We start from the raw sequence: 12,980 nt of genomic DNA, 5'->3' as shown, positions 1-12,980 counted from the left end.
GTGACATCACAAATTGCAATAATTCTGAACAGCTTGTTAAGGTTTGTTAAGACTTCAGAACCCGGCCAAATGGCAAGGAGTACATGCCATAAATAACATTTCAGAACAAATCCATACCATAATATGAGACCTTTAAAATAAGCCACAAATAAATGTTCCCCCTTTTAAAAGGTCTACTGTATTGTAAGTCATTTCGGATAGGAGCCTCTACTAAGAAAATTAAAATTGAACAAACTTCAGTTTTTGAAACCAGGATTCTCTTACCTCCAGCTCCTTCTCGTTGACCGGTGACGGAGCACTGTCTCCATTCACGTAAGCAGTGGATGACTACAATGACACAAACAATGAAACATTTAGTATGACTTTGTGAAAGAAAACACACTTCAAAGTTGGCTTAAGACTCTTCAAAATGGGTATGGTAGTGAGTCAGTGCTAAAAGCCTAATGCTGTGTGGTCACGAGAGAGATGTGTATGTGTGTGTGCATGTGTGGTATGATAAATGTGCTGGTTATAATGCAGTACCCCAGAGACCAGGCCGTTCAATTGTTGGGAGAGCTGCCGCAGGCTCTCTGTGGACGATAAGGGTCTGCAGGACAAAACACACACACACACATTAACATCCAAGTAACACCATTACTTTGTCACATTATATAATATCCTTATAACTAGTCCCTTGCACATGAGAGCGGTGTTAATGTCAACATGGTTCACGTTACAAAGCCAAAAACAAAAATGTACGATGAGGTAGGGCTGGGCGATATAACGATAACGATAAATATTGCGATATATTTTAATAATCGATATCGAATATTGAAATAAAGAAAATCGAAAAATCGTTTTTTTTTCTTTTTTTTTGTGACCTGCAACAGGGCAGTTTTAAAACCAGAGACAGTGGACAGACTTGTCTTTCTTGCCTGCAACTTAAAGTAATGGCTTTGCTTGTCCAAATGACAATACTGACCAAATTGAGATTTATTTTTCTCTTGTCCATTTATTTTGTTTGCTTTCTAATTTAAAATACAGTTTGAAACCGTCTGTACACAGTAGGCTATGTGTGCTAGCAGAACTAGACTCCAGTCACGAGTCACGGTGCACATGTGCGGTGGTTTGTCCACCAAAAAAGCGCCAAAAGATCGAAAATAAACTAGCAGAGCCAGAACTGTTCAACTCCCCTGGAGCCACAGCCAGCAGAGAATCCGGTTTACTTTAGCTTTTAAACCAGCTGCAGCCTGAGAACTGGAGTGTGAGGGGATGTAACACTAAAGATGGCGGCAATGACAAAGAATTGCTGCAAAATAAACATACATCTGTTGTTTAAAAAATTTAAAGATAATTTTTTTTTATACTTATAACAAGTTCGATAATTATCGATAGAGAAATATGATAACATTATCATATCGTTATCGCGATATGATTTTTTTCCATATCGCCCAGCCCTACAATGAGGCATACCTCTCCCTTGGCTTTACGTCTACTGAGGTCAGTAAGATTTAACGTTAACATTGTGTGTTGTGTGGATGGGGGGGGGGGCTGTGTTAACGTTAACATTGTGTGTGGAGGGGGGTGTTGAAGTTAACAATGTGTGTGTGTGTGTGTGTGTGTGTGTGTGTGTGTGTGTGCGTGCAAACCACTGGATTAGGGTAACAGCTGCAGTAGTGTGAGGGTGCAGGGAGGACCTGAGAGAGCCTAGATGAGAATGAGGGGAGGGGACCCACCTATTCTCCTCCATCAAACTTTCATTGCCATTGCTGTCAGGGTTGTATTTCTGGGGGGAGAGAGAGAGAGAAAAAGAGAGAGAGAGAGAGTGAGAGGGGAAGGAAACTGTGGTGAGTATATCTGATAAAGAGATATGGGACTGCCGACGAAGCCCACATCTAAAAGCAAGGCAAGCAAAACAAACATATTCAACCCTCGGCTTTCATCACGTCAAGCTGAACCATCATCTTATGAAGTAAAGAAATTTAGGATGAGTGAGCGACTGACTGTTGGCTTACTTCATATCATTATGTTAAGCTTACACACTACACACTGTTACTGGGGACAGATTATAAATTTATAAAACCTGTAGCATATGAGAGAGAGAGAGCAAGACATAGACATAGTTTGATAGTATGGCTGAAGATTGTATTGAATTCATAGTACTATAATACATTATATAAATACCAGGGTCATATAATACAAGGAGATTGATCATCACTGGGAATATGCACCGATGTGAAAATTGTGGCCGATACCGATAACCGATATTAATATTGCTGTTCTGGCCGATACCAATATTTACCGATGTCTATATCTCTGTATAGAAAACACTTTATGATAATCAAATAAAGAGCTATTTTCCAAAACGCTTTTTTATCTTTTTTTACTTTTGTAACTTATTTTCAGAAATGACTGATATTTTTAAACTATTTAACACTTTGAGTGCCACGGACACGTTGTCGTTAGTTCATGCCGCCAGTTGAATGCCAGCAATGCTATATAGCGTTTGTTTGTCGTATTTTTTTTTTATTAGTGATTTGAATTCATATTTCATCAATCGAGCCTCACGTTAGTGCTGCAGACTCTCTCTGAGCTCCATTGGGAAAATACCGCCCCCCTATCGTCTCTCCCTGTGTAACTGCACCCCATTGGATTAGACTGATGAAGGGGGGGGCCAGTTTCCTCATTTAACTTTTCCGTCAAGCCAACTGAAGGATCCAAGTGATCGCCGAGCCGCAAAACAACGTGGAATACATATTTACAGTACCCAACACTGAATCAATAAACGCGATCGATATTTGGAATGGTGATCAGGAATTGGAATAATCTTTTTGGAGACCATCTGATCTGAGGTAAGCAATTTATTTGACCAGTCTTCGGATCCGTTTTGACCTACCGGTATATATCAGCGTGTGCCCTGTGTGTGTGTGTGCGCGCTGATCAGGAAATGAGAATATATTTTTCAGATCGCTATATAGCATGCATAAGTACACATACTATCGATAATCTAGCGTTTATTTGAAAACGATAAATAGGCTGAAAAATGACAATGTTTTTTGTGTATTCCAGAATATTCCAGTAAATGCCGTTTATCACGGAATCTTTCTATTTTCCTGAAAAACGAGGGCTTTTCAAAATGCTATAAAACGGAAATGAACCGATTAAAAAACAATCCGTTTCGACAATGTTGACTGCAAACAAGTCATTGATAAACGATGGGCAGATTAGACACATAGCCATAATTTAAGACAGAGATTATGCGTTCACAACGCTATCATTGAAGTGGGTGCTGGCATTCAACCTTTTTTACCATGTTAACAAGTGGCAACCAGGGCGGTCAGGTGGCGTAGCGGAGATTGTGCTCGTCACCAATGCAAGAGGCTGCGGTCTCAACTCCCGGAGAGTCAGCATTGCCTTGGCTCGGGCTGATCGCTATACTAACTCGTTTGGCTGAGTTAGGGGGAGGGGAGCCGTGGGTGGTCCTGGGCGTTGTGGACAGCGACCCCTACAGTTCGGTCGGGGCGCCTGCTCAGCGAAGGTAGGATCTGGTGAGAGGTAGTGCGGCCTCCCAAACGTTAAGGCCTCTGCATGCTACAGAAACTGCGAAGCAACTGCAACACAACATCGACAATGCAACAGTGTTGCAGACACTCTGCCTTTATGCTTCTGCAACATCGACGAGCAGCCTATGAAACATTGTACCCCGGATGTAGCTAGGTTCCCTAGATAAATGAAACTTCCCTTCTCAACCAACCCATTGATAACAAGCAGAAAAATAAGCATAATTTTTACTTCCGGGCGGGGGGTTTCAAAATAAAAGAGCGACGTCTAAAAGCACCGTAAATACGTTTATTTTGTACAATATCTAACGTTAACACGAACCTAAACTAATCTAAAGTTAGTTTAGGTTCGTGTTAACGTTAGATAATGTACAAAATAAACATATTTCGGTGCTTTTAGACGTCGCTCTTTTATTTTGAAATCCCCTGACTGGAAGTATTTGTGATGTATTCTGCTTGTGTACTGTAACTTCTGTGTTTGTTGATGTCTGTAGAATAGATTGTTGGTGAACAACTAACTTTAGGTTAGTTTTAACGTTAGCTAGCAGCAGGGATGGACGCCTTTGTGCAAATGCAGGCAGCTACAGGCACTCGAGTTAGAGCTGCTGAATTTAATCGGCAGGAGAGAGAGCTCGTCAAAGCCGGATATATCCCTGTGGCTGTGGTTGTAGGCACGAAAATGCAGCCCGAACTACCTGTTATATTAAATTAATTGATTGCCGTTTAACTTGTCCGTGTCCAGTCCTTTTGATTAGCCCCACCGTTCACTGTAAACAATGATGCATGTAATTATATTAACGTTACTGTGTGTTGTAGCTATGTTAATAAATTCTGAATGGCATTAACCTTAGTTGGGTATGATAGCATTGAATAGCATCAACGCTAACTGGCTGGCTACAACAAATTATCACAAGCTGGAATCGTAAAATATCAACACCAGCCATGGGAACACTGTTTACTAAATTGTGGAGGCTTTTAATCGTCAAGGTAAGATGATTTGAAGGCGTATACGCCAGGGCTATTCAACTGGCGGCCCGCGGGCCAGATCCGGCCCGCAGGATGATTCTGACCGGCCCGCCAAAGATTACATGATAATAAAAAAAAAAAAAAAAAAAAAAAAATGTTTTTTTTTATTTTATTTTTTTACTTTTTTCTTTTCATGTCAACGTTAACACGCACAATTGAGCCAAAAGTCACTCAATTAATGACAGATTTCATTGATAAATTGAGGGAAAACTTTGCAAGTCGATTTGATGAATTTGACATGTCCAGAGAATTGATGCATTTTGTGAGCAACCCATTTGCCAATGTAGCTGCTATTTCCACAAAAGGACAAGAGTTCCTTGCATCACTTCACATTGATGAAGGTCTCCTGCAACTTGAAATAATTGACATGCAAGCATCATCTGCTCTGAAGCAGGCACTTGAGAATGAATCCACCACAACATTTTGGATAAAGTGTATTCATGTCAAGACATTCCCCAAAATAAAAACGCTGGCAATATCTGTGCTAACAATGTTTGGCTCAACATACACCTGTGAATCCAGTTTCTCTCACATGAATGCCATTAAAACAAGCAACCATGCCTCCTTGACAAATGAGCATTTGCATCACTGTTTGCGGGTAGCCCTCACTTCCTATGAACCCTCTTTCTCTGCCATTGCCCAGTCAAAGAAGTGCAATCGCTCTCATTAGATGTGTGTATGTAGGCTAGGCCTGTCTGCCCCCCACCCCCCTGATGTTTGAGAGTTAAGAGTGGACAATAAGTGCTAATAAGATGCTGTGATTTGCTGTTGTTGCACAGACATGAAGCACTTTTTCATAAGCTCAGCTGCACTATAAATGTGTTTTTTTGTTCAAGTGTTGATGTTAGAATGTTCAGATGCACATCATGCACTTGTTTGTTTTTTTATTTTATTTTTATATTGAAATGTTGAAGAGGAGATGTTGCAGTTGTTGCACAGTCATAAATGAAGCACTTTTTGCAGGAGATGTTGCAGATGTGGCACATAAATGAAGCACTTTTTTTGAAAAGTATGCTACTTTTGCAATGTAGTTAAAGGGGACCTATCTTATAAATGGTCAGTGTTTAGCATTGTTTCCTAGCTATGTGGACTTATATTAATATGATCTATGTCTCTAATTCTCATATTGGCGCATTCTTCCAATTCTCCTCTCACAATATTCACCCTCACTGAACTGAGTCATCTGAAAATGTGCAGATTTGTGATGTCAGAGAGACACCGCTGCATGATAATCAGCTGAGTTTCCACACAGTTCTCACTGTGGTTGGAGCCCAGGCTCAAAACGGCTTAAGATCTTGAGGTAGAAAAATGCTGTTTTTGAGTACTTGATTAGAAATACAAAACAATGAATTAAAAAAAAAAAAATTACAGAGGTGTTCCATAAACCCACAGGAATTGTGTAAAAGTGCCCAAATAGTGAAAGAAATAGTAAAATAGTTCCCATTTAAATAAAAGTTGTGAAAATGTGGTTGCGTGTTGTGTCAAGTGTACATATATTCATAGCACGGGGAGGCGCCGTGGCAGTCCGGCCCCTGGCCCCTTGGGTTTCTGACAATGTGGCCCCCTGAACAATTTAGTTGAATAGCCCTGGCGTATGCTATGGAAGTCCCCTGCGGCTCCACTTTGTTGAAATGTACATAACTAGGGCTATAGGATAACCACCGGTTAATTTGCGATTTTTTATTGGTTTGTCATGACAAACCAATTACATAATCCAACATATGAGTAAAGAAACAACATATTCCAGTTAACGCTATATATTTTTAATGATTCGTTACGGCGAAATCAATACTTCCATTTGTATAAATTCATTAACTCGAGGATGGTATTCCTCCCTGCGGGACCAATATTATTCTATGACAGCCACGCCCCCATTCGCTAACCAACCAATCACTGCTACGCAACATCAACGCAAGGTTGTTCACAACACACTATACAACACCCTCTGCAACATGTTGCGTTGAAGTCGTGCTGATGTTGTGTTGCAGTTGCGTTGCAGTTTCTGTAGCATGCAGAGGCCTTTACACTCTCCCAGTGAGAATCTGCGCGGCCAGGCTGGCTGCCGGCTGGCTGCACATGCGTCGAAAAAAAGCATGTGACAGTCTCCGGCCTCTCGGACCAACAGTAGGGGAAAGTGCGCAACAACCAGTAAAAGGGTTGGGAATTGGCATAACGACTAACAGTGGGATGGAAGAAAAATCGAAAAGAAATGAGGGGGAAAAAGATAATAAAAAAAAAGAAAAAGAAAAGTGGCAACCAAAGTGTTAAGACCAAAACATGTTAACACTTTGGTTGCCTAAGGTTAAATTAATGATATACCATAGATTGCCAGCGCTATTTGTCTATGGAGAAAGTCCCCTTCTTTGCAGGGCTATAACTTTTTAAATTCTATTGCTACATTGCCATTATTAGGGCCCATTCAAAGTCCTATATGTATTGTTCATTGTGTAGCAACGTTAAACTTTTTCATTCACATATTCATAGTAAAGTATGGTCTAATGTATAAGTATGTTTTCATCTCTTTCTGCAGCTTTCTCCAGAACGTGATATATAGCCCCAAATGCATTATATTGATGATGAAATACAGTTTGATGGCAATCAGCGCGATATAAAAAATTCCAACTAGACGTACTTCTAGAAGTTACTACACGTCATCTGATGTTGACCGGATGGGCGAGGGGGCGTTTATAATTCCGTGGGCAGCGTTATACCAATAATCTAATGTGGGTCAAATGTTGATAATATCAGTTATTATCGAAGACGGTAACGTTACACGCTGAAACTCACCCCAGTCTCCGCGCGCCGTTGGGCGATCATCGTCGAGTAGAAATTTTATCATTATGGGATATATTATTACCCGGTCCATCTCCAGCTTGTATAATGGTATATACGTCCAAATCATGTTGTTTATCGAGTTATTGGCAATCGATCGCTATGTAGTGTGACGAGCTAGAGTCACGGAACATGTACAGAGTGGCCGGAAGCAATACGGACGTCTAGCAAAACCTCTAGTGCGCTTCCTGTTAAGCGCTTGCGCCGATCGGCCACCAGATGGCGCTCCTGAACCGCCAGAGAGCTCAGTGGGTCCTGCTGGTGGATCTCAGGCCAGCGGAGGGACATTATGAATCCGATCGCAGATTTTTGAAATATTGATATAAAGACGACGTACAGCGTCCCCCGGCAACTTTAGCATGGCCAGCAAAGACGTCTAAAGACGGCTCCCGGCAGTCAAAGTGTTAAAAGAAAAAGATAATTTTTTTTTTTTTAGTATCGGCCCTATATTGATATCGGACCGATACCGGTGTAAAAAAACTGCCATATCGGCCGATATATCGTGCATCACGGACTACACTTACAGAGCAGATAAATGTATATCCACAGTTTATTACTAAAAGGGTTTTAATTTAGTTTGAATAAAATAGGTAAAAACATTAATTAGAAAACAAATATAACTCAAATAACTACGTTGTCCATCTGATTCAGCCCTATTAGATAGTAGGGAGAGAGAAAGAGAGAGCTAGATAAACAGACAGCACAGAGAGCAGAGAGAGAGAGATAGAGCTAGATAGACAGACAGCACAGAGAGAGAGAGACAAATAGAGCTAGATAGACAGACAGCACAGAGAGGGACACACACACACCTGCAAGTCAGTCATGTGACCAAACTCAGGGTTAGTAGGAGTAGGGGTAGTGGGAGTGCTAGCGGGGTTAAAGACAGGCGAGCTGCGACCAGGTTCTCCGTTTGGGTCCTCCAGCATCTGGGCCACTGGAGACCCCCGGACCTCCACATCAGCATAGGCCTGAGGCGACACACGCAAGCACGCACGCACACACACACAAACACACACACACAAACACGGACTTGTTAGTCTAATGCTACGGACAATGATATATGGTGGTAATGGGGGTCAGAGAGCAGCAAAAACACACACATAGGAGTCTCCTGGTGGTATGTAACCTCAGAAAGAATACATGGAAATTACAGCAACATGACTATATAGCAAAACCACAGTCTCATACACACATGGATTGTACAGACATGCACACACACATACATCTTGTTTTCCCAGATGTGGACATGCCTGCTTGATAAATAAATAAAACTCAAGGTGCAGATGTCACAACCATGCAACAACAGACTACGACCAAACCAACCGCATGCCCCCCTGATGAGGTGACCCAATTCACAATGAATACAACTGTAGTGCATCAGTTTTAAACTCTAATGACAAAAAACACACAATAATAGTACACAACCTCTGCACTCTGGAGAGATGACCCTGTTCCGCCGACAACCCCTCCCCCAATCCCCACCCCCCACAGCGTGTCCACTTGCCCACTTCCATCACATGGGTTCAAAAGCATAGCACGAACAGTAATAGTCTACACCTGAACCCATCCATATGCTTTTAAGTCTATGTGAAATTGTGAACCTAGTGAACAAGTGCACTTCAGGTGAGAGGGGGGATGATCCGATGAGCAGCTATTGACAAGGTTGGGTGGGGCCTGGGGGGGGGTCATGCAGAGAGAAAGAGAGGAGAAACAGGCAGGGGGAGAGAGAGCAGTGTTTCCCCTTGATGTTTTTGTGGTGGGGGTTTGTGTTGGGTTCTTGGTCCAGACTGATATCAGTTTCATGTCTGTGTTTCCAATAGCATGGTGCATGCAATCCATGTGCATGCTAGCCTAGCTTAGGACAAGGACTGGAAGCAGTAAGGAACAGTTATCCATATCCAAGCTAACTCACATACAGAGATAAAACTGATATTAATCTTCTTGGCTGACTCTGGGGCAAATAAGTGTATTTCAGAAAACATTAGAGTTTAAGAAGACCTTTAAGAAAATCTTACGTCAACTGATAATCGTGGGATTTTGTCACCTCATCAAATAATCTAAAAAAAATAAAAATAATTAACTGCCCCCCCCCCCCCCCCTAATTGACTTCTCAAAAAAGTATTAATCAATTAAGACAACCTATAAGTCGACTTGATCAGAGTACAAGGAGGGGGCTCTAGTCCGCACTCTAGTCCGCACTGTTCCTTTCAGCCATGGGATTTGGTGAATTATATTAATATGTACTGTGGTAATTCCATGTACGAATAAATAAATGATGACGTGTCACGTGTCATAGTCACCAGATGAGGCCTTTTTGGTTAGGAGTGTATTTGCAGTGGGGGAAATTTCCTACACTAAGAGGGGTTTACTGCTGTTATTACAGGGGAAACACTAGAGAGAGAGAGAGAGAGAGAGAGAGAGAGAGAGAGAGAGAGAGAGAGAGAGAGAGAGAGAGAGAGAGAGAGAGCGAGAGCGAGAGCGAGAGAGAGAGAGAGGCTCACCTGACTGGTGCCATAGGGAGGCAGGGCTACTCCGTTGCTCTGACTAAGTGCTTTCAGAATACTCTCAATCTACGGGAGAGGAGAGGCGAGGAGAGTGGTAGTGGGAAAGGTGTGAAAGACAGAGAGAGAAGAGGGAGTGAATGTGAGTGAGAATGTGTGTGTAGAGAGAAACAGAGACACAGAGAGAGAGAGAGACAGACAGTGGGTGGGAGTGAACGTGAGAATGTGTGTGTATGTGACAGAGAGAAACACACAGACAGACAGGCAGGAAGAGAGAGAGAGCAAGTATTTTTGTTGTTTCCCTCTGTATATATTTTGCTTTTATTACACTTTTACTTATTTAATTTGACTGTTTTTATGCTGCAGCACATTGCTGAAGAGCTGCTTTTCATTCTTCGAACCAAGTACAACAACAATACAGATGTAATGAAGTGCGCCAGAGGAAAGAGGAGAATGGGGCTTGGAATGGGGACGGACGGAAATCATTTAGAACCATGCCCAGAAATGTCCATTTAGAACCGGTAAAACACAGGAACCATCTTCTATCCCTGGTCCTCCACGTCGCAATCTCACCAAGAGATAATGACAAAAGCAGAAAAACAGGTTCCAAAGAAGATACAGGTCGCTAGACAGAACAATCCTGAATAGGATCTCAGTTCGCCTGCAACACTGACCCCTCAGGCTGATAAACCACATCACTTTTCAATAAGTACGTCTGTGTTAAAGGATTCCAGACGCGATCACTTTTCAACCAGAAATCCATACAGAAAAGAGTAATTGCAAATCTGATAATGTCTTTCAAAAAAGGAGGATAGAAAATGACCTGATTTGAGCAGAACAATCAGTGAGACCATCTATGCTACTGGACGAGGAAGGACAGGGTATCATGTTCGTAAAATCAAGAGTTGCCGCCCTGAGTCTCTTGTTAAGTTCCATGACTTTTCCGTGCATAAGGTGGAGCTTTTGCATCATCTTAAACATGTTGACTCCTCCCTGGCCTGTTTGTGCTGTTCTTCAGCTCAGAAAACCTGTCAACACAGTCCAGCTTCCAATGCAGTTGGCTTTATATATATTATGAAAAATTGGCCAATACGATGTATAACAACGGCTGATAATCACCATTTAAAGCAATGACAACAAGTAGTGTGAAACAAGTTGTAGAATATATTCTGGCAGATTACTGTCATTTGAACCATTTGTTACATATTCCCTGATATTTCACGACTTCCTTGAAGAATTTCTTCCCTATATGGAAGACGCCTCTAAAAAAAATAATCCATATTCCTTTGAAATTCCATGATCAGCGGGAACCCTGCAAAATGTACATGACACAGACAACCAAAAGGCACAGAGAGGGAAAGGAACATACCAAAAACAAAGCCAGACAAGTTGCTAACAGACAGAAATCGACAGGTGGCAGACAGACAGACAGACATACACGACTCACATTGTCTGGAGAGTGCCTGTCTGCTGAGGGCACGTCATCTTGGCTCCCATCCTTCACCTTCCTCTTCTTCTTGGACCCCGCGCCTCCTCCGCTGGCAGGGGAACACTTCTGCTGGAACTCCTTCAGCTGAGCGGCGTAGATGAAAAAAGAGGAGCACGGTGTTTAGCTGCAAGAGTCTGAGATTACACTTTGCTCCAGAATAAGCTCTCTTTCTCTCTAAATGTATGCGTGTGTCTGTACACCAGAGTGTGACGGAGCCACTGCACACTGGTTATTAGCTTGTACTGGTATTACTTAAATAGGAGACAATGGCTTGCTTGTTCAGAACCTTCCTCTGCGATGATGAACCACAAGATGGGATTACTTATGCCCAGTGCCCACCGGCAGCTACAACCACTTGCATTTATGAAGAAGCAGTGATGTGAACTTGACTTAACAGAATTTATAAATGAGCAGTGGGGTTTTCCAACCCCCCCCCCCCCCCCCCCCCCCCAAATAATGTCAAATGCATGCGGCCCGTGACAGCTGTCATATGGGTGTAAGGCCGGGGGAACTCCTCCCTACATAGTTACTGAGAATGGTATGTTTAAATACTAGGCCCAAATCCAAACTACGTGCTTATCAACACAGAGACACAGAGATAGTCAGGCAAACAGCAAATGCTGACGAGTCATCTCTCCCTGCCCTAGCTAACTACCAGGTACCACTGACCAGGCCATGTTTCTACAGGGGGGCAGAGAGGAGGGGGTGTCAGCTGTCAAAACAGTCCGTCATCTTATTGCTACAGTGCTTCCTGTCACTGGGAGTGTTTGTTGACTTAAGTTTGTGCAAGCAAGACATTTTCTTTTTACCAAATAATGACATCAAACAGACAAGCTATAAATCACAGTTAGCAGTTAGCCAGCATCCTTTTTGACAACTCAATAAAAAGGTTAGCGACGCTAGCTAGCTGGCTAATGCCTTGGCTAACAACAAATTCCGGTTTGTCTTGAAACCAGAGTAATTTAATACAAGATCTAAAAAAACGTTGAGTTACTCATCAGCTGGGCCAATAATAGCTATGATTACTCCACGTCTCCTAGCTAGCATGCTAATGCTATCAATAAAGGCCCCAAATAATCCCCGGTCTCTCCTGCGCACAGTCAGCCCAAAGAGGAGGATGACAGTCTTGCTGGGCGACAGAGGACAGGTCGGAGGACGTGGAATGTCAACATCCTCCTCAGCGGAAAAACTGAACTACTGACAGCTCAAACCTGTACCCAAGAAACGCATTCAATGCTTCTCATGGTCTTCGACTCATTTGGTTGCTCATTATTTTACCTTTTTCTTGGCTGCAGCGAGTTTGATTTGCCTGCTCTGGTCGGCCATCCTGCTCCTCCGGTAGGCGAACCGAACCACGTCATCAAGTTGGGATCCGGCAGCGATGCAAGACAGTGACCTGCCGCTAGGGGCACTATCCTTTGACCCATACAACTGAAGGGTCATTTGCATACACAGGTGTGTGCTGTTACTTAACTTTGGCATTGCCCCGTGGCACCAGTGGGCTAATTTACATTCATACAAAGGCTAGAACAAAGGGATTCCTGGGGCAACTTTTGACCAATACAATTTGTGAGCTCATAGGATCCATTCTAT

At 42.6% G+C, this 12,980-nt stretch overlaps 1 protein-coding gene across 1 annotated transcript in view; it reads right to left on the bottom strand.

Moving 5' to 3' along the window:
• The window catches only part of golga2 (golgin A2), a 56,679-nt gene extending 43,953 nt beyond the window's left edge, over positions 1 to 12,726 (bottom strand). Inside the window, exons 1-7 of the mRNA XM_084324070.1 lie at positions 12,666 to 12,726; positions 11,346 to 11,471; positions 9,899 to 9,967; positions 8,207 to 8,365; positions 1,716 to 1,765; positions 523 to 586; positions 265 to 327 (exon numbers count right to left, since the gene is read on the bottom strand). Coding sequence (XP_084180196.1) covers positions 265 to 327; positions 523 to 586; positions 1,716 to 1,765; positions 8,207 to 8,365; positions 9,899 to 9,967; positions 11,346 to 11,471; positions 12,666 to 12,713 — 579 coding nt within the window. The 5' untranslated portion in view covers positions 12,714 to 12,726. The remainder of the gene's footprint in view (positions 1 to 264; positions 328 to 522; positions 587 to 1,715; positions 1,766 to 8,206; positions 8,366 to 9,898; positions 9,968 to 11,345; positions 11,472 to 12,665) is intronic.
• Between the last annotated feature and the right edge of the window lie 254 nt (positions 12,727 to 12,980).

The sequence above is a fragment of the Notolepis coatsorum genome, assembly GCF_963971535.1.
Source record: "Notolepis coatsorum genome assembly, chromosome: 11".
Taxonomy (NCBI): Eukaryota; Metazoa; Chordata; class Actinopteri; order Aulopiformes; family Paralepididae; genus Notolepis; species Notolepis coatsorum.
Note: the sequence above shows the minus strand (reverse complement) of the source record. Positions and strands in the feature narration are given on the sequence as shown.